The sequence below is a fragment of the Erinaceus europaeus genome, chromosome 15, assembly GCF_950295315.1.
Source record: "Erinaceus europaeus chromosome 15, mEriEur2.1, whole genome shotgun sequence".
Taxonomy (NCBI): domain Eukaryota; kingdom Metazoa; phylum Chordata; class Mammalia; order Eulipotyphla; family Erinaceidae; genus Erinaceus; species Erinaceus europaeus.
In genome coordinates this window covers 534537-553038 of record NC_080176.1, presented here as the reverse complement: position 1 = coordinate 553038, position 18502 = coordinate 534537, and the positions used below count along the sequence as shown (strand labels likewise).

Below are 18502 nucleotides of genomic sequence, written 5' to 3'. Positions count from 1 at the left end.
TTCATCTCCAGAAGACGCCACGTCCCCCACCCAGGACCCGCGGGCTCCTGAGGGCTCTAGCAAGCTTCCCAAGTGGCCTGGTGAGTGAGGCAGGCCCTCGGGTGCTGGGTGCTGGGTGCCGGGTGCAGGAAGCGGGCTCCGCTGCCCTTGGTTACCCGGGCTCATTCACCCACTCAGTCGTTCCGCCCTCCCACGTCTCCAAGTGCAGCTCAGCCCTGCACTGAATGTTTGGGGCCTTCCAGGTCAGGCTGAGAGGACGAGGGTGAGGAGTGGGTGATGCAGTGAAGCGATGGGGAGGAGTGGGCAGAAACCAACTCGAGGAGGAAGGTGGGTCCTGGGGCGGGGCAGAGCACGGAGCACGGAGGCCCTGGCTTCAGTCCCCAGGGCTGCTGCCGCAGCTGAGCCATGTCGGGGGCCCCCAACCCCACGGCTGAGTCCTAGAAGTAAATCTCGTCTCTGTGTGGGCGACCCCTCGGAGCTCCCTGGCACAGCCGTCTTGCTGTCCTGGGAGGAGCTCCAGGTGTACTCCCCCTACGACGACGATGGAGCCAGCTGTGAGGCCCCTCCGGGTACCTCCTGCCCCTGAGGGATGAAGCCTAGAGGCCGCTCGGGGGTTGGCCCGTCCACCAGGCCCTGGGTCCGTTCCCCGGCAGCGCGGGAGCGTAGGACAGGGTGATTTCAGAACGTCACAGAGGGAAGAAGATGGTTTTTCAACACAGGCAGAGAAAGGGCAGATCTGCAGGTCTCAGTCCCAGAAATCTGCAGGGAACACCTGTCCGGTTGCAAAGTCAGCAGGCTGAGGGCGGCTGGGGTTGGTCCCAGCTCGACGGCCTGCTTTCTAGGCCCTCTACTGCAGCGGGGCCACTCCTGCGGGACTTGCAGAGTGGCCCCGACCTCGTCTGCTCAGAGGAGACACCACCACACAGCTCAGCCGCGAAGGGAGTCACCTGTGGGTGCCCACCCCACCCACCAGGGCCCCTTGCTCAGGAGCCATGAGCTCTGCCCATGGAGCTGTTTCCTGGCCCCATCACTCTCTTAGCTCTTTTTAAAAACAAATAAATGTCAGAATTGAGAGTGGAAGTTAAACAGAGAGAGACCTGCAGCTTCCCCTGCGGTTGGGGAGCCGGGCTTGAATCCGGGTCCTTGTGCATTGTAAGGTGTCTGCTCTAACAAGTGCCTCCTGGCGCCTCCCTTAGCCCTTACCGCCCCTCCATCACCTCCCTCCTGGACGGACGGGGTTGAAGGTGGGGCAGTGGAGAGATTCAGGATGGTGGAGGGGAGGAGGAGGAGGGGAGGCAAACAGCTGACAGAACCAGTGGGGGGTGTTCCTGCCCCTGCACCCCTGCACCCCTGCACCACCCACTCCTCACACCCCTTAACCTCAACCCCCTGCTCCCTAGCGCCTCTCCCCTCCCCCCCACATTTCCTCCTCTCCCTCTAATCCTCCCTCACCCCTCATCCCCACCTCTCACCCCTTCATCCCTCCCCTGCTCACTCCCTCACCCCTCACCCCCACCTCTCACTCCTTCATCCCTCCCCTGCTCACTCCCTCACCCCTCACCCCCACCTCTCACCCCTTCACCCCGCCCCTGCTCACTCCCTCACCCCTCGCCCCCACAGAGAGTGTGGAGCGGTTCTGCCAGGCACTGAAGGCACAGTACCAGGCAGAGCCTGAAGGCCCGGAGGCCACCCAGTTGGAGGTGCCCCTGCTGAAGGCGCGGCTGGAGAGGGTCAGCAGCAAGAGCCAGGAGCGGGAGCTGGCCACCTCGGCCTGGGCGGAACGGCAGCTGGCCCCCGGCGGCCTGGCCGAGGTGCTGGCCGCTGACTGGCACCCGAGGGTGCTGGGCGTGCTGGGCGGGCCGGGCCAGGGCAAGAGCCACTGCCTGCGGGCGCTGAGCCGAGCCTGGGCCCTCGGCCGGCTGCCCCACTTCGACTTCGTCTTCCGACTGCCGTGCCGCCACCTGGACCCGCAAGGGGGGCCCCACGACCTGCGGGACCTTCTGGGCCTCGCCAGCCAGGGGCCGCTGGACGCCGAAGTCTTCCGCCACGTGGCACGCAGGCCGCAGCGCGTGCTGCTGCTGCTGGACGGCCTGGAGGAGCTGGAGGGCCCGGAGGGTCCGCCACACGCGTCCGGCCCCTCGCCCTCCGAGGTCCGTGCGCCCACGGGGCTGCTGGTCGGCCTCCTCCAGCGCAGGCTGCTGCCCGGCTGCTCGCTGCTGCTGACCGCACGGCCCAGGGCCCGCCTGGTGCCCTGCCTCAGTAAGACTGACGGCTTGTGGGAGCTGGCGGGCTTCTCCACGGAGCAGGCCACCGCCTTTGTGGAGCGGTATTTCCAGGGTGCGGGCCGGCCCGAGGACGGGGAGCGTGCGGGCGCGCTGCTGCGGGCCCAGCCCTTCCTGCTGGCCCACTGCCACCGTCCCGCCGTGTGCCAGGCGTTGTGCCAGCTGCTTCGGGCCCACCGAGAGCCGGGGCGCGAGGCTGAGCTTCCCGGCACCCTCACCGCACTCTATGTGGGCCTGCTGGGCCCAGCCGTCCAGGACGCTCCCGCCGGGGCCCTGGTCGAGCTGGCCAGGCTGGCCTGGGAGCTGGGCCGTGGGCACCGGGGCAGCCTGCGTGAGGACCGGCTGTCGGCCGATTCGAGGGTGTGGGCGCTGGCCGCGGGCTTGCTGCAGCCCGCCGAGGGCCCCCCGGAAACCGGCGCCCAGCTGGCCTTCCCCGGCCTCCTGCTGCAGTGCTTCCTGGCGGCCACCTGGCTGGCCCTGAGCACCGAGGTCCGGGACAAGGAGCTGCCACAGTACTTGGCCCTGACGCCCAGGAAGAAGCGGCCCTATGACAACTGGCTGGAGGCCGTGCCCCGCTTCCTGGCCGGGCTGACCTTCCAGCCCCCGGCTCGCGGCCTGGGCGCCCTGGCGGGGCAGGTGCCCGCCTCCCTGAGGGTGCGGAAGCAGAGGGTGCTCTCACGTTACCTGAGGCGGCTGCAGCCAGGCAGCCTGCAGCCGAGGCGGCTGGTGGAGCTGCTGCACTGCGCCCACGAGGCGGGGGACACGGGCCTCTGGCAGCATGTGGTGCGGGGACTGCCCGCCCGCCTCTCCTTCCTGGGCACCCGCCTGCTGCCCGCCGACGTGCACCTGCTGGGCCGTGCCCTGGAGACAGCCGAGCGGGACTTCTCCCTGGACCTGCGCAACACCAGCGTGGGGCCGCCTGGCCTGGCCGATCTTGTGGGGCTCAGCTGCGTCACCCAGTTCAGGTGGGTGCAGGGCTGGGGTGGGCTGGCCCTGGGGCGGGAGGGGGCAGTCTGTGCTGGGTGGCCCTGGGCATGGGGGGCAGTCTGTGCTGGGTGGCCCTGGGCATGGGGGGCAGTCTGTGCTGGGTGGCCCTGGGCATGGGGGGGCAGTCTGTGCTGGGCGGCCCTGGACACGGAGGGGCAGTCTGTGCTGGGCGACCCTGGGCAGGGAAGCCATTCTGTGCTGGGCGGCCCTGGGCATGGGGGGCAGTCTGTTGGGTGGCCCTGGGCATGGGGGCAGTCTGTGCTGGGTGGCCCTGGGCATGGGGGGGCAGTCTGTGCTGGGCGGCCCTGGACACGGAGGGGCAGTCTGTGCTGGGCGACCCTGGGCAGGGAAGCCATTCTGTGCTGGGCGGCCCTGGACACGGAGGGGCAGTCTGTGCTGGGTGACTCTGGGCATGGGGGGCAGTCTGTGCTGGGCGACCCTGGGCATGGGGGGCAGTCTGTGCTGGGCGGCCCTGGACACGGAGGGGCAGTCTGTGCTGGGTGACTCTGGGCATGGGGGGGCAGTCTGTGCTGGCTGACCCTGGGCATGGGGGGGCAGTCTGTGCTGGGCGGCCCTGGACACGGAGGGGCAGTCTGTGCTGGGTGACTCTGGGCATGGGGGGGCAGTCTGTGCTGGGCGGCCCTGGGCATGGGGGGCAGTCTGTGCTGGCTGACCCTGGGCATGGGGGGGCAGTCTGTGCTGGGCGGCCCTGGGCATGGGGGGCAGTCTGTGCTGGGCGGCCCTGGACACGGAGGGGCAGTCTGTGCTGGGTGACTCTGGGCATGGGGGGGCAGTCTGTGCTGGGTGACCCTGAGCATAGGGGGCAGTCTGTTGGGTGGCCCTGGGCATGGGGGACAGTCTGTGCTGGGTGGCCCTGGGCATGGGGGGCAGTCTGTGCTGGGCAGCCCTGGACACGGAGGGGCAGTCTGTGCTGGGCCACGGGGGAGTGGCGGGGAGGGTAACCTCCTGAGAGGAAGAGAGGGCCCAGACTTTGGGACAGCAGCAGCTTGCCCCCGGCCAGGTCAGAACAGCCAGCCTCCCTGTACTGACACCCCAAGGCCTGTCCTGGCCAGGACCCCGTCCAGACTAGCTCGCCCAGCAGACACCCTCATGCTTGAGGGCCCAGAAACCTCTGTAATACTGCCCCATTGTGCGGCCCAAGCCCTCCCCAGGGCTGAAGCTAGAAGGCGGGCTGCTCCCCATGCCCACCAGCCCCGTTTGCTTGTCTTCCTGGCCGGATCAGAGGCACCTCCTCCCCTCCTCTCCCACTTCCCGGCAACAGTGGGTCTCCCAGAACTGAGATGAGCCCGGTCCGCCCCTTCCCCACGGCTCCCAGCGCCGACCCCTGAACGGAGCTCCTGCAGTCGGCTTCATCACTCCAGCCGGCCCCTGGGAGACCCCCACACACCCCTCACCAAGCTGTGAGACTCCACTCTGCTGGGTGTGTCAAGCAAGAAGCCAGCACTGAGCTTCCGGGGAGCAAAGGCAGAAAGGGGCCGCCCAGTGGGTGAGGGGCACGGAGGCTTTCTGGGTGTGGGCTGGGCTGAGGGAGGACAAAGGGGGGTCCTGGCCGCCCGACTCTGAGGCCTCCCTCTGCAGGGCCTCTGTGAGGGACATGCTGGGGCTCTGGGAGTCTCTGCAGCAGCGCGGGGAGGCCAGGCTGCTGCGGGCGGCTGAAGAGAAGTTCACCATCGAGCCCTTCCAGGCCCAGTCCCCGAAGGACGTGGAGGACCTGGGCCACCTGGTGCAGAGGTGAGGGGACCTGTCCGGCCCTCGAGTCAGCCCTGGAGCCCACTGACCTCAGCAAGGTGGGGGGCGGGGGCAGGAGTGGCCACTGAGTCTCCCCAGCAGGGCGCAGACATGCCTGGGACGTTCTGCCTGGCATCCCTCTTTACAGAGGGCCCACAGGAGCACACAGCCCCACTGACAGGCCCGTTCTCTTCAGGGCGAGGACAGCCAGGGAGCTTCCTGCCGTGAGGGACCTGAGGAAGCTGGAGTTTGCGTAAGTGGAGGGAGGGCCGTCCTCTTCAGCCTCAGCTGGACATGTGTCCAGAAAGGCCCCAGGCTCCGGAATCAGTCATTGCATTGCCCGGGCCCTCACTGCTCTGGGATAACATTTTTGGAGACAGATGCCACAGGCCAAGACTCCTTCAGTGTGGGGCTGGGCTGAACCCTGGCCGCGCACACGGCAGAGCTCCCCAGGGTCACGCAGTGTCTTGCCTCTCACTCGAAGGCAGCTGCCCACCTGTGCTCTGGGCTGACTGTGTCCACACCCCTCACCCAGCCCAGCGGGCAGCCTGGGCACTGATGGCCGCCTGCTGTGCCAGGTGGCAGGAAACCAGAAGCAGTCCCAGCAGTTGGGAGCATCCTGGAGGGGGGCTTTAAGCTGGATACAGAAACAGGTGAGCCAGCAGGGAGGACATGCAGGCTGGGGAGACCGCACAGGGCTTCTTCAAAGAAAATCTCCTGCCTGAGGCTCTGAGGTCCCAGGTTCAATCCCCTGCACCACCGTCAGGCAGAGCTAAACAAGGCTTTGGAGCAAATAAATAAATAAAACACCTGTGGCCAGCGAAATAGCTCACTTGCATAGTATGCTGCTTCACCATGTGCATGATCCAGGTTCAAGCCTGGCCCCCTCGTAACACTGAAAGAAATGTCAGTGCTGTGGTCTTTCACTCTCTCTGCCTTTGTAGCTATTTAAAAAAAAAAAAATCACCTTGGGAGGCAGGTGGTAGCACAGCAGATTAAGCATATGTGGCTCAAAGCACAAGGACCAGCGTAAGGATCCCAGTTCGAGCCCCCGGCTCCCCACCTGCAGGGGAGTCGCTTCACAGGCGGTGAAGCAGGTCTGCAGGTGTCTATCTCTCTCTCCCCCTCTCTGTCTTCCCCTCCTCTCTCCATTTCTTTCTGTCCTATCTAACAATGACAACATCAATAACAACAACAATAAAAAACAACAAGGGCAAAAAAAAAAAAAGAAAAAGAAATTTTTTAAAATTTAGTATTTATTTATTTTCCCTTTTGTTGCCCTTGTTTAACAGTGTTGTGGTTATTGATGTCATTGTTTTTGGATAGGACAGAGAGAAATGGAGAGGGCAGGGGAAGACAGAGAGGGGGAGAGAAAGACAGACACCTGCAGACCTGCTTCACCGCCTGTGAAGCGACTCCCCTGCAGGTGGGGAGCCGGGGGCTCAAACCGGGATCCTTACACCGGTTCTTGCGCTTTGCGCCACGTGCGCTTAACCTGCTGCGCCACCACCCAACTCCCTTAATTTTTTTTTATAAAATCACCTTGGGGCCCAGTGATGGTGCACATGCTACAGTGCACAAGGACCCGGATTCAAGCCCCCAGTCCCCACCTGCAGGGGAGAGCTTCACGAGTGGTGAAGCAGGGCTTCAGTTGTCTCTCTGTCTCCCTCCCCCTTCCCTCTCGAGTTCTGTCTGTCTCTATCCAATCAGTAAGGATAATACAAAAACAAAACAACCCACACGAAAAACCTCAAGAAGTAAGATCACCTATGTGAGAGAGCAGAGCACTGCCCTTGAGTCCACGTCCCTGGGGTCCCCTGGAGCCCCGTGCTCTAGTCCTGTGCTCTGCCCCTGAGCTGTCTCCCCACTAGTCGCTGCACAGCAGGGGAGCCACGGCTGCTGGGTGCCTGGAGCTGTGGAAGTCCGCATTCCAGCAGGCAGAAAGCTCGGCCAGCAGGACCAGGGGGCACAGGGCCGCTGGGGGTCAAGGCCAGGGTCAGGCGCGGAGACTCCTCAGGCCCCTGGGGCCACGGGGCCTCCCAGGAGGTGATGGGGTACAGACAGCTGCTGCTGCTGCCCAGAGCCCCGGCGGCCGTGCAAGCCCTCCCAGGCTCTCCAGGAAGCTGCCCGCCCCTGGGCCCCGCCTGATGCCTGACGTGTGAGATGCACCTGGTTCAGGCTTGGCTCCTCACACGGGCCCCCACTTCCCAGATGAGGAGACTGAGGCCTGCTGAGGTCCAGTGAGCCCACGGCTCCCCCTCCCACCCGTCACCCAGAAAGAGTCAAGTGTTTTCATGTTCTGAGCGGAGACAGGGCACCATGTCTGCACGGAGGTAAAAATGCTGCTGAAAAGAGGAAATGCGTGTGAGTGAGCTGTGTAGGCCAGGCCACCCTGATTATTTTCAGCCTGAAAAAGCCCCTTGCTCTCCGTCGGAACTGTGCTCTGAGGAGCCGCGGTGGGTGGGAGCACTGGGGACTGTGGTGAGCCACCTGCAGGCCCAGGCCCAGAGAGTTCCGAGGAAGGAAGGAAGGACAGAAAGAGCTGTTGTGGAGGTGTCTTGGCAGCCACTGGGCCAGCCCCCCACCCCCCGAAGGCCTCAGCCAGCTGCCCGGTGCAGGGGCTGTGTAGGGCCCCCACTCACCCGCCACCTCCCCACCACCCTCTTACACTTGTGTCCGTGTCTCCGTGCTGATCTGGACTGGGGTTCTGGGGAAGGCCGTGTAGGGGCTTGGGGGGATGAGGACGGCCCCTGCCAGGCACTCGGGATGTTTGGTGGAGTCTGAGTGGGTGCTGGGGTGCAGGGACGGCAGGAAGGGGTGAGGCCCTGCCTGCTGGGGTCTGACTCCTGCTCTGTGTTCTAGGCTGGGGCCTGCCTGTGGTCCCACAGCTTTCCCCGGCCTGGTGCAGCTCCTCGAGGCCTTCTCCTCCCTGCAGCACCTGGAGTGAGTACTCCGGCAGTGCAGGAAGGCTGGTCCTCCTGCGGCCTTTGAAACGCTCCTCTCCTGAGGCCGCCGCTCCCAGCAAGCCCCGGGGGATGAGGGGCCGAGAGTCTCCAAATTGGCCGGCAAGGTCCCCAGAGCCCCAGCAGGCTGCTGGCTGTCCCCACTCCCCCATGCTGGGTCTCCAGGGCTAGGGTGTCCATGGTGGGGGCTGGGACCGCTACGGGCCGGGGGAGCTGATGGACACCCCCCTTCTGATTCCACCTGCAGCCTGGATTCACTGAGTGAGAACAAGGTCGGGGACAAGGGGGTGGCGCTGCTGGCAGCAACCTTCCCCAGGCTGAAGGCCCTGCAGACGCTCAAGTGCGTGTCTCCCCAGCCCCATCCCCCCCACCCCGAGGCTGTGCCCCCACCCCGCTGCCCCTCCTCCCCAGGACCCATTTGTTTTAGTCACCCGCCATCCATCACTCAGCCACCCTGTGCCCCGCACCAGCTCGGCACCCAGCCGGCACACTCAGCACTGTGTGCTACAGCTCAAGCAGCCTGAGAAGGTCGCTTTGTGGAGTCCTCCTCCCGGGCCTGGGGACCCTCCTTCCGGGGACCTTCCTCCTGGGGACCCTCCTCCAGGGCCTGGGGACCCTCCTCCCAGGGACCCTCCTACTGGGGACCCTCCTCCCGGGGACCCTTCTCCCGGGGACCCTCCTCCCAGGGACCCTCTTCCCGGGACTCTCCTCCTGGGCCCTGGGGACCCTCCTCCCAGGGACCCTCCTCCTGGGCACCCTACTTCTGGGCCCGGGGACCCTGCTTCCACATTTAATTGTTTAATTTCAGGGAGCTGGGGTCTGGCGTGTGATCACCCCACTCCTGGGAAGTCTCATTCTGACGGGGTGAGCTCAGCCCGATGTCCCTGGAGCTGGCACTTCCCATGTGGCCCTGGGCTCGAACCCTGGCCCTGCTTGTGACAAGGCATGCCCACAGCCAGAGAGCTCTTTTTAGTAAAGCGCATTTTTGTAAAGATTCTTATGTGCATGAGAGAGCAGCACACCTCCTGACAGCCGTGATGCCGGAGATGAGGTGGTGCAAAGTCCTACACTCTGTCCCCTGAGCTCCCGTGTCCCTCTGCTGCCCCTGACCCTGCCGGGGGTGGGGAACAGATGGGTGGGGAGGTGGCACTGAGCCCTCGGTGGCCCCACAGCCTGTCCCAGAACAGCATCTCAGACACTGGCGCCTGCAAGCTGGCTGCTGCCCTGCCGTCCCTGGCTGCCTCCCTTGTCCGGTTGAGGTGCGTGGGGCCCCATCAGCCAGGCTGGGGGCAGGGGGCTGGGGGCTGGGGGTAGGGGGCTGGGGGCAGGGGGCTGGGGGTAGGGGGTAGGGGGTAAGGGGCTGGGGGCAGGGGGCTGGGGGTAGGGGGCTGGGGTCTGGGGGTAGGGGGTAAGGGGCTGAGGGCAGGGGGCTGGGGTCTGGGGGTAGGGGGTAAGGGGCTGGGGGCAGGGGGATGGGGGTAGGGGGCTGGGGGTAAGAGGCAGGGGGCAGGGGGCTGGGGGCTGGGGACTGGGTCCTCCTCTCCTGGGATAGTGGGACAGATGCTCTGGAACCCAGGGCTGCCTGCTGTCTCTCTCTCAGGCCGGCGCCACCCTCTGTTGGCAGACATGGGCATTGCACCCCTGTCGCTGGACTAAAGGAGGTTACTCCTGGCCCCCCAGGCACTCCCTTCTCAGTCCCCAGGCCCCCTGAGCTGAAGCTCACAGCCTGTGGTGGCCTGGGACTAGACGTGGGGAGGCTGGAGGGAGGGCTGGGGTGGGGGCCCTGGGTGCAGGGAGGCCCTTGAGGTAGGCGGGTATTCGAGCGGGAACTGTAGGCGACCTCACGCCAGGGCTTAGGAGGCCATGCTGTCTGTCCAGTCAGAGGACAGAGGACAGAGGAGGGTTTAGTTTAGCCCCCACCCCTGGGGAGGTAGGGCGCAGGCCGTGAGACCCCACCCCTCCTGCCACCCCCAGGGAGAGATCGCAAAGCCCTGGACACAGCCTGCTGCTTTGAGTCCAGTCTCTGGGTTAGTGTGTGTGGTTTTCCCTGCTGGGCCTTCGTGCCTGCGTGACCCACCCTCCAGCTCCGGGCAGTTTCTCTCTCAGAGTAGAGGACGCAAAACAGCAGGAGAGACACCCAGCCCTGCCCCAGCACTGGGAAGCTTCCTGTTCGGGGTCTCCGTGGTGGTAGCCGCTCAGTCCGGGGTCCTGATGGCTGTGGTCAGGTCCAGCCCTGCCCCCGGCGGTCCCGGTGGGGTGAGCGCAGCACTGGGGCCCAGGCCGGTGGTGACGCTGGGCCTGCTGGCTCCCCATGGCTGAAGTAACCACACCTGGCCCTGGGCGTGGCCCCTAGGTGCATCCGTCCCAGAGCGTTCGCTCACCTGCCCAGTGTCCCAGCCAGAAAAGTCAACAGCACGCAGGCCCCGGTGTAGGGCTGGGAGTCAAGGTGGGGTGTGACTGTGGGGGGCTGTGCTGCTTCCTCAGACGCGATCCTGACTCAGGGAGCGGCCTCATACTCTGGGCCTCAGTCTGCCCCTCTATGCAGTGGGGCCGTTGTCCAGCTGGCGGTGCCGCCCTGGCCCCAGCCCGACTCTTTTCCCGGCAGCTTGTACAACAACTACATCTGTGACGAGGGGGCCCAGAGGCTGGCGCTCGTGCTTCCAGACATGACAGCCCTGCGGGTGCTGGAGTGAGCGGGGTCGGAGGCAGGGCTGGGGGCACCGGGGACCCCGGGAAGGGCGGGCCTCTGGTGGCCTGGGCTGCAGGGGCCTGAGGACGGCCTTCTCCCCCCCAGCGTCCAGTACAACAAGTTCACGGCTGCTGGGGCCCAGCAGCTGGCCGCAGGCCTGAAGAAGAGCCCACACCTGGAGACCTTGGCGTGAGTGGGGCCAGGCCAGGCGGGCGGGCGGGTGGGCCGGCTGGAGACGCTGGCGTGAGGGGCCCCGGTGGGCGGGGGAGAGTGTGGGCCCAAGCTCTTGCCTTCCTGTCACCACCCCCACAGTGACATCCTGTCTGGTCTCCATTTTCTCCTTCTGTGAAACGGGACTTACAATATTGTCCCAGTTTTATTATGAGATTTAAAGACTTAAATTAGAGCCACATGGTCCACCCACTTGAGCACACGTCACAGTGTGCAAGGACCCAGGTTCAAACCTCCAGTCCCCTCCTGCCGGGGGGCTTCATGGGCAGTGGGGCAGGGCTGCAGATTCCTTCACCCTGTCTCCCCCTCTGTTTCTCTCTGACCTACCAAGTAAAATAATAATAAAGGCTTGAATGAGACAGCAAAATAGCTCACCTGGACAGCTCCCTGCTTAGCCCAGGTTCCCCCCAGCCACACAGGGCCACTCTCTGGCCTTCTCCCTGCTGGCTTGGCCTCCCTCCCTCCAGAGGTGACAGACACATGTGCAGCCAAGTAAGTCGAGGCTCAGGCCAGACCAGGGCCTGGGTGAGCGACCGTACACTTAGCTTGCTTGTCCACACACACCCCACGGCCTGGGATCACCAGGGCCTCCCTGCTACGCCGTCTCCTCTCAGTCTCTCCCGGCGGCCTCTGGGCAGGGCCTTCAACAGTGACACTGACAGTGAGTGAGGCCAAGTTGGCCGGCCCCCCATTTGTTGCCAGGTCAGCACGGGCCTCGGGGTCCACTCTCCTCACTCAGCCCCTCCTTGGTGAGCCCCGTGTGCTCTGACGGAGAGGGTCGGTGCGTGTGTGAGGCGACAGCGAGAGCCGAGAGGGCTCTGGTCAGCAGGCAGAGCGGTAAAGGGACAGGGGGCAGCTCAGGGCTGCCCGTGGGCGAGGGCGAGAGCACGGCGGAGCGGCCTGCAGCTGTCCTGAGAGCACGGCAGGAGCAGGACCTGGCCTGGGAAAATGGCTGGGCTGCCTGCCCTGCGGGACATCCCAGGCCCCGGGCTGGGACAGGAGGGGTTGGGGTCGCCGGGCCCGCCTGCCCTCAGCCAGCCTCGTGCCCCGCCACAGGATGTGGACGCCCACCATCCCCTTTGGTGTCCAGGAGCACCTGCAGCAGCTAGACTCAAGGATCAGCCTGAGATGACCCCACAGGTAACCGGGTGCCTGGCAGAGTCCCCGCAGCCTGTGCCCCAATCCCACCTTCCCAGCTCCCACTGGCCCCGAGGGTCTTCCCCGGTCTGGCCTGGAGTCGAGGATGGACAGGGTATCTTCCTCCTAGGACTCCCAGCTACTCCTCACTCTGCCTGGAGGCTCATGGCCAGGAGGGTCCAAACAGGAACTCGCTTTATGAACTCTCACTGAGCTGTCCCCAACGCTCTATGGCCCACAAGCCTTCCACCCACCTCCCAGACACGCCTGAGGGTCAGCTGTCCTGTCCCCTCCCTGAGGGTCAGCTGTCCGGTCCCCTCCCTGAGGGTCAGCTGTCCGGTCCCCTCCCTGAGGGTCAGCTGTCCTGTCCCCTCCCTGAGGGTCAGCTGTCCTGTCTCCCCCTGAGGGTCAGCTGTCCTGTCCCCTCCCTGAGGGTCAGCTGTCCTGTCCCCTCCCTGAGGGTCAGCTGTCCTGTCTCTCCCTGAGGGTCAGCTGTCCTGTCTCCTCCCTGAGGGTCAGCTGTCCCCTGTCTCCTCCCTGAGGGTCAGCTGTCCTGTCCCCTCCCTGAGGGTCAGCTGTCCCCTGTCCCCTCCCCGAGGGTCAGCTGTCCTGTCTCCTCCCTGAGGGTCAGCTGTCCCCTGTCTCCTCCCTGAGGGTCAGCTGTCCTGTCCCCTCCCTGAGGGTCAGCTGTCCCCTGTCCCCTCCCCGAGGGTCAGCTGTCCTGTCTCCTCCCTGAGGGTCAGCTGTCCCCTGTCTCCTCCCTGAGGGTCAGCTGTCCTGTCCCCTCCCTGAGGGTCAGCTGTCCCATCTCCTCCGAGGGTCAGGGTCTCCTCCCTGAGGGTCAGCTGTCCGCTCCCAGCCTCCTGACCTGTCACCTGGCCTCCCCCAGTGCCCTCCCCAAGGACACTGCGTGCTTGGACCTGGAACCAGCCACTCGCAGACTCTTCATGCCACACCACAGGAGCCCGGCACCAGGCTCAGCCCGCGGTCTCAGGGCAGCCCCTGCAGGGTGCACGGACCCACGGCCCACCAGAGGACAGACCCCAGCCCCTCAGATGTGAGGGCCTGTGGAGGCTGTGGTTTCCCAGAGCCCTGAGGGGCCCAGACAGGACACTCGAGACCAGGGAGCCACACCAGAGGACAGGAGGGCTGCCCACCTCATCATCTTCTCTCTGGGCAGCCTGGGGTTGCCTGTGCCTCCCCCATGACACAGGCTGGGCAGATCCGCCCCAAGGCCCCATGGACACAGGCTGGGCAGGGCCGCCCCAAGGCCCCGTGGACACAGGCTGGACAGGGCCGCCCCAAGCTCCTGTGGACATGGTTCTGTGGGACACAGAGCCCGCCCCAAGGTCCACAATCCTGGGCTTGCTGTTTTGCACTGACTGGTTTGCTGAGGCCAGAGCTGGACCTGACTGAGCGGGAGATCCACCGGGGGAGCGGGGCAGGCTGGGGAGAGGGGCCCCTGGGGTGTGGTGACGCCTGACCTGAGCCCGGAGGGAAGGTGGGCACTGGCTGGCATACGCGTTTTAATGGGAGAAGTCAGCCCCTAAGTATTGCTTTACAGGCTTATCCAGCGTTTTCACCGCTACACTTCCCGGAAGCCTCTGCTGAGAGGAGTAGCCTGAGGGGGACAGCAGGGCTCCGGCCAGGCCCCTCCACCTCCAAGTCCCTGCGGGCCAGGCCATGCTCCCAGGTGTGAGGTTTGAGGCAAGTGGGCACAGTGGGCGGGCGATGCCAGCCGCGTTCCTGTAAACACCCATCCTGCAGCTGTGGCGAGGGTCAGGTGCGAAGGCGAAGTCACTGGGCGGCGGCGGCGGCGGCGGCGGCGGCGGCGGGCGGCCCCCAGGGGTCAGTCTGTGCTGCCCTGCAGGGCTGGGCGGGAACCACCAGGCTGCACAAAGCTCTCGAGGGCGCAGGCCTGGCAGGAAGGAAGAGGCGTCACTGTGGGCGGCGCTGGCCGGCACCCACAGAGCAGCAGGGGGGCCTCCCTCCAGGGTTGTCGTGGGGATGTCTCCCGCCCCCTGCACGTGCCCCCGCGATGCCAGGGACTGAGCAGCACCCGAGTCTGCAGCCAGGGGACAGTGGCAGGGCGTCCCGTCTGACCACCCTCAGGGACTGGTCCCATTGGCCCCTCACAGCAGGAAGCAGACTGATGCCCAGCCTCGGGGCTGTCCCCCAGCAGCCCTCTCCCTCCCCACCAGGGCCACCCTGCCTTTGGGACACAGCCTCTGGGAGCACACAGCACACTGGACGGCAGGCGGGCGGGAGCAGGCCCCCGGGTGCAGGGAGGGTGGCGGGGCACGGCGGGCCTGGGCCTCCTGGAGTCTCCCTTGGGGCTGGGGAGGGGCGAGTCTGAGTCCATCCAGGACGTCCCTGACCGCAGCAGGTGGGCTCTTCTGGCAAGATGCCCGTTGCCTGTGAGGCTTATGGTCTCGTCCAGAAGCCTCTTGGGGGGGGGGGGGGACAAGCCCCAGGCCTGCGGCCTCTAGCACTGACAGCCCCAGGGCCCCCAGGCAAAGTCTTCGTTCCTTTTATCTGAGGCGGAGAATGCCTGGCACTGTCACCATCCACGGAGTGCCTTAGGTGCTCACTCTGTGGTGTGGGCGCTCACCTCACACTCACACTCGGTCAGGCAGGTACTCCACTGGGCAGACCGTCTTCCAGCCCAGTGTGCCCTTTTCACTGTCACTCCTCGTCCCTAGCCCCGCTCAGCTCTGGCTGATGCTGGGACTGAACCTGGGGACCTCAGCACCTCAGGCAGGAGTCTGTTGGCACAATCACTAACCAGAAGTAAAAATAAATTAAATTTAAAAAGTGGTCTGGGAGGTGGCGTACTGGATAAAGCATTGGATTCTCAACCATGAGGTCCTGAGTTTGATCCCCGGCAGCACATGTACCAGAGCGATGTCTGTCTGGTTCTTTCCTCCTATCTTTCTCGTGAATAAATAAATTCTGGGGAAAAAAAAAAAGAAACCAGAAGTAAAAGTCATCTGACATAAATAGGAGGCAACACCACAGGCCCACAGACCGCCCATCTAGTGGCAGCCCCAGGCCCGGCCCTCTGGAAGGGAGAGCGAGCGGCAGCCGCGCGGCAGGGCCGGTCTGTCCTCACGGGAGGCCCAATGCCACCACCTCGTAGCTGGGTGCCAGGGTGAGGCACGAGCACTTCCGCACCTCAGCGCCCCTTCCTGGAGCCTCACTGGGGAGGCCATCCTGGCTGCTCTGGGCATGAGACAGCAGGTGGCTATTTTTATCCCCGGCCAGGCAGGAATCCCGGGAAGGGAGCGTCCCTCCCATGGGTGACAGCTGAGGCCCAGCACCACCAGGGCCTGCCCTCTCCCAGGCTCTGCAGAGCTGACCATGCTGGCTGTCCCTTGGCAGCTGGCCCAACGCGCACAGCCCCCGGGATCGGGCCTGAGCGGCACCACCACTCACTAGGAACCAGCCGTGCCCTCCCGTCAGCATGGCGTCTTGCCCGCCAGCCCTCGGCCAGCTCTGCTGCTGCACCGTCAACAGAAAGGGAAACCAGGCCCGTGGGTGTCGCCACCCATGCATGCGGGGCACGCTGGCGGGTCTGCCGTGGGTGAAGGCTGTGGGCAGGGCCCAATGTCGGGCTCTCGGGACCGAGCCATTGCCGGTGGTGCCGTCCGGCCAGGGTTCCTGCCTCTGGCTTCACTCTTCTGTGCCCAGAGCAATGGCTTCCTTTGTAGTGACATAAATGGGAAGAGAGGGGAGCAGCCGCGACGGGGAGGCAGCGAGGACATGGTGGGGGGCCCGGCGGACACCCCCTTGGCCAGGTGCTGGGCAGCCCGTGGCTGCTGAGGACAGGCACCCACTTCTTCACCTGGTCGTCTCAGGAGGGACTGTCACGCGGACCCAAGCTGACCCTCCGGGCGCAGAGGTGGGGCTGTAACACGGGTCCCGGGGCCGGCCTGGGCTGGTCAGGCTGTACTGAGGGTGTGTGGATGGACGTCCCTTCTCCCGACACCTGCAGGGCACAGGAGCGCCAAGTCCGCCGCTCAGTTCCAAACGTTCCAGAACCCCTGCAGCCAGTGTGCACACGTCACAGATGTGAGCAAAGGGGGTCCCGATGGCAGCGGTCGGTGACTGCAGGCGAAGGTTTTCAGGGAACTTCTCTCCAAATAGTTGTAGAAGGACCGAGAGGAGAAAGGGTGCAGGCCCAAGCACCCTCGCTCCACATGGGCTCAGGGCAGGGCGCCCGGCCCCCACCTCCCCCCCTTTTTAATTTATTATTGGATAGAGACAGAGACAAATTGAGGGGACACAGAGATGGAGAGAGACAGAGACACCTGCAGCCCTGCTTCACCACCTGTGAAGCTTCCCCCTGCAGGTGGGGGCCAGGGGCTTGAACCCGGGTCCTTGTGCGCTGTAGTGTGTGCGCTGAACTAGGTGCCCTACTGCCTGGCCCCCCCACCCTTTGTTTTTTAAAGTTTTTATTATCTTCGTTTATTGGATAGAGCTAGCTAGAAATTGAGAGGAAGGAGGAGACAGAGACAGACAGACACCTGCAGCCCTGCTTCACCACCTGTGAAGCGTTCCCCTGCAGGTGGGGGCCAGGGGCTTGAACCCGGGTCCTTGCACACTGGAACCTGTGCTCAATCAAGTGCGCCACCGCCTGCCCCGACCCCCCACATGTATTTGGTCTGACCAGAGCCCTGCTCAGCTCTGCCTTGTGGGGATGTCAAGACCTGAGCCTGGGGCCTCCAAGCTGCGGCCAAGGGCCGCCCAGCCTGCAGCTGTTTTCCTGTGGGGATGCGGCCCTCTGCTCCGGCAGCGGGCAGCCTAGGGTCCCAGGCACGCAAGCCCTGGACGTCAGCAGGCTGAGCCGCGTCCCCGAGCTCCCGGCGGGGTCCCCAGCAAGCCCTGGACGTCAGCAGGCTGAGCCGCGTCCCCGAGCTCCCGGCGGGGTCCCCAGCAAGCCCTGGACGTCAGCAGGCTGAGCCGCGTCCCCGGTCCCCGAGCTCCCCCGCGGGGTCCCCAGCCTGCAGGGCTCAGGGTGCCCACATCCCCCTCCCCACCGTCAGCTGGGGCTGGGCGGCAGCAGGCTGAGGGGCTGCACTGCTCCCCGACTGCGGCACCCACCTCAGCTGGCCACCCCACCCCTCACCCCTCACCCCTCCCGGGCCTGGCCCGAGGTTGAGCTGGAGACTCGGCCTGCCAGGCCCTGCGTTCCGGCGGCCTCGCCCAGCCCTCGGCGGCCACTGGCCACCACGCCAGGGGAGCCCAGGCTGCGGCCCCGAGTGGACGGGTCACCGCAGGCTCCCGACCCCGGGCGCCCCCGAATCAGCCGCCGCTCTGCCGTCCAGGCCGAGCGGACCCACCGCCAGCCACGGCCCTGCGGAGCCCGGCAGCTCCGTGCCCCCCGGACGCCCGTGGCCAGAGCTCGTCCCTCGGCTGCGATGGGCGCCCGGCGTGGCCAGGGCCCTGGTGTCCGTGTCCGAGACCCCGCACCGGCCGCGCGGCTTCAGCTCAGCGCGGGTTCCGCCCGGGAGTGGCCGGCGAGGGGGCACCGGGAGCGCCGCACAGGGTCTTCGGGGACCCCCTGCTCCCTGGGGCCGGCGCGGGCGGGGGTCACCCGCAGCCCCCGGGCCCCGCAGGCAGCCGAGCGGTCAGCGCCCCGGACACTCGCGCCCCCGCCCCTCCAAGGTCACGGGGGTCCCCGCCGCCGCCACTCACGGACCATGGCGCCGGCCGGCTAGTCCAGGAAGCCGTCCAGCGCGTCCAGCTCGGCGTCCGCGTCGTGGGGGCCGGAGCCCGGGTCGGACAGCACGCCCAGGTCGGCGAGCGCCTGGTCCAGGTCGTCGGGCAGGAAGACGAGCCCCACGTTGAGCGCGATGTACTCCATGAGGAAGGCGTAGTACAGGATGAGCGCGTTCACGAAGAACAGCCCCGCGTAGAACATAGGCGGCCGGTCGGGCCCGCGCCCCGGCCCCGCGTCCCTGCCCCGCGTCCCCGCGTCCCTGCCCCGCGTCCCCGCCCCGCGCCCTGGCCCCGCGTCCCTGCGCCCCGGCCCCGCGTCCCTGCGTTCCGGCCCCGCGTCCCCGCGCCCCGGCCCCGCGTCCGGCCCCGCGTCCAGCCCCGCGCGTGCGGGCTCAGCCTCTGAGGCTCCCGGGCAGCCCCGCCATCCAGGCCGCGGGTCGGCTGCAGGCCCGGCGCCCCCGCTCCCACGGAGCTGCCCGCGAGGACCGCCCGCCCCGAGCCTCAGCGCCCACGGCCCGCTCCCGCCGCCGCGGCTCCCGCCCGGCCCCGCAGTCCCTCCCGCCGTGCCCGCCCCACGTCCATGATGCGATCGCAGCGCCGCCGCGCCCAGGCCCACCCCGCTCATTGGCCCTCCCTGCGGCGCCCCGCCCCTCCCAGCCCCGCCCCCGGGCCGTTCATTGGCCCGCCCTACACATGCCCCACCCCGCTCTTTTTTTTTTGAAGCTTTTATTTTTTTTTTATTT

General features: G+C 66.1%; 2 protein-coding genes across 14 annotated transcripts in view; one reads left to right on the top strand and one right to left on the bottom strand.

Annotated features, from left to right (window-relative positions):
- The window catches only part of CIITA (class II major histocompatibility complex transactivator), a 46089-nt gene extending 32585 nt beyond the window's left edge, over window positions 1-13504 (top strand). For 2 of the 13 annotated variants that reach the window (XM_060172374.1, XM_060172375.1), the window contains exons 10-20: window positions 12-80; window positions 1621-3247; window positions 4869-5021; window positions 5215-5271; window positions 7881-7961; window positions 8229-8321; window positions 9154-9240; window positions 10587-10670; window positions 10776-10859; window positions 11958-12041; window positions 12898-13500. In XM_060172374.1, coding sequence (XP_060028357.1) covers window positions 12-80; window positions 1621-3247; window positions 4869-5021; window positions 5215-5271; window positions 7881-7961; window positions 8229-8321; window positions 9154-9240; window positions 10587-10670; window positions 10776-10859; window positions 11958-12033 — 2411 coding nt within the window. In that variant the 3' untranslated portion in view covers window positions 12034-12041; window positions 12898-13500. The other 11 variants (XM_060172366.1, XM_060172365.1, XM_060172368.1 and 8 more) reach the window with 11 other exon arrangements.
- A 47-nt stretch (window positions 13505-13551) lies between these two features.
- Window positions 13552-18399, bottom strand: DEXI (Dexi homolog). Its single transcript, XM_060172380.1, has 2 exons — window positions 17740-18399; window positions 13552-13956 (listed from the first exon to the last, which is right to left on the bottom strand). Exon 1 carries the CDS (start codon window positions 18382-18384, stop codon window positions 17755-17757), a length of 630 nt encoding a protein of 209 aa, XP_060028363.1. The 5' UTR covers window positions 18385-18399; the 3' UTR covers window positions 13552-13956; window positions 17740-17754.
- Window positions 18400-18502: the final 103 nt, after the last annotated feature.

Bases quoted from the DNA above. Each gene is read 5' to 3' on its own strand.
- DEXI (XM_060172380.1), bottom strand. From the start codon at position 18,384: ATGAGCGGGGTGGGCCTGGGCGCGGCGGCGCTGCGATCGCATCATGGA.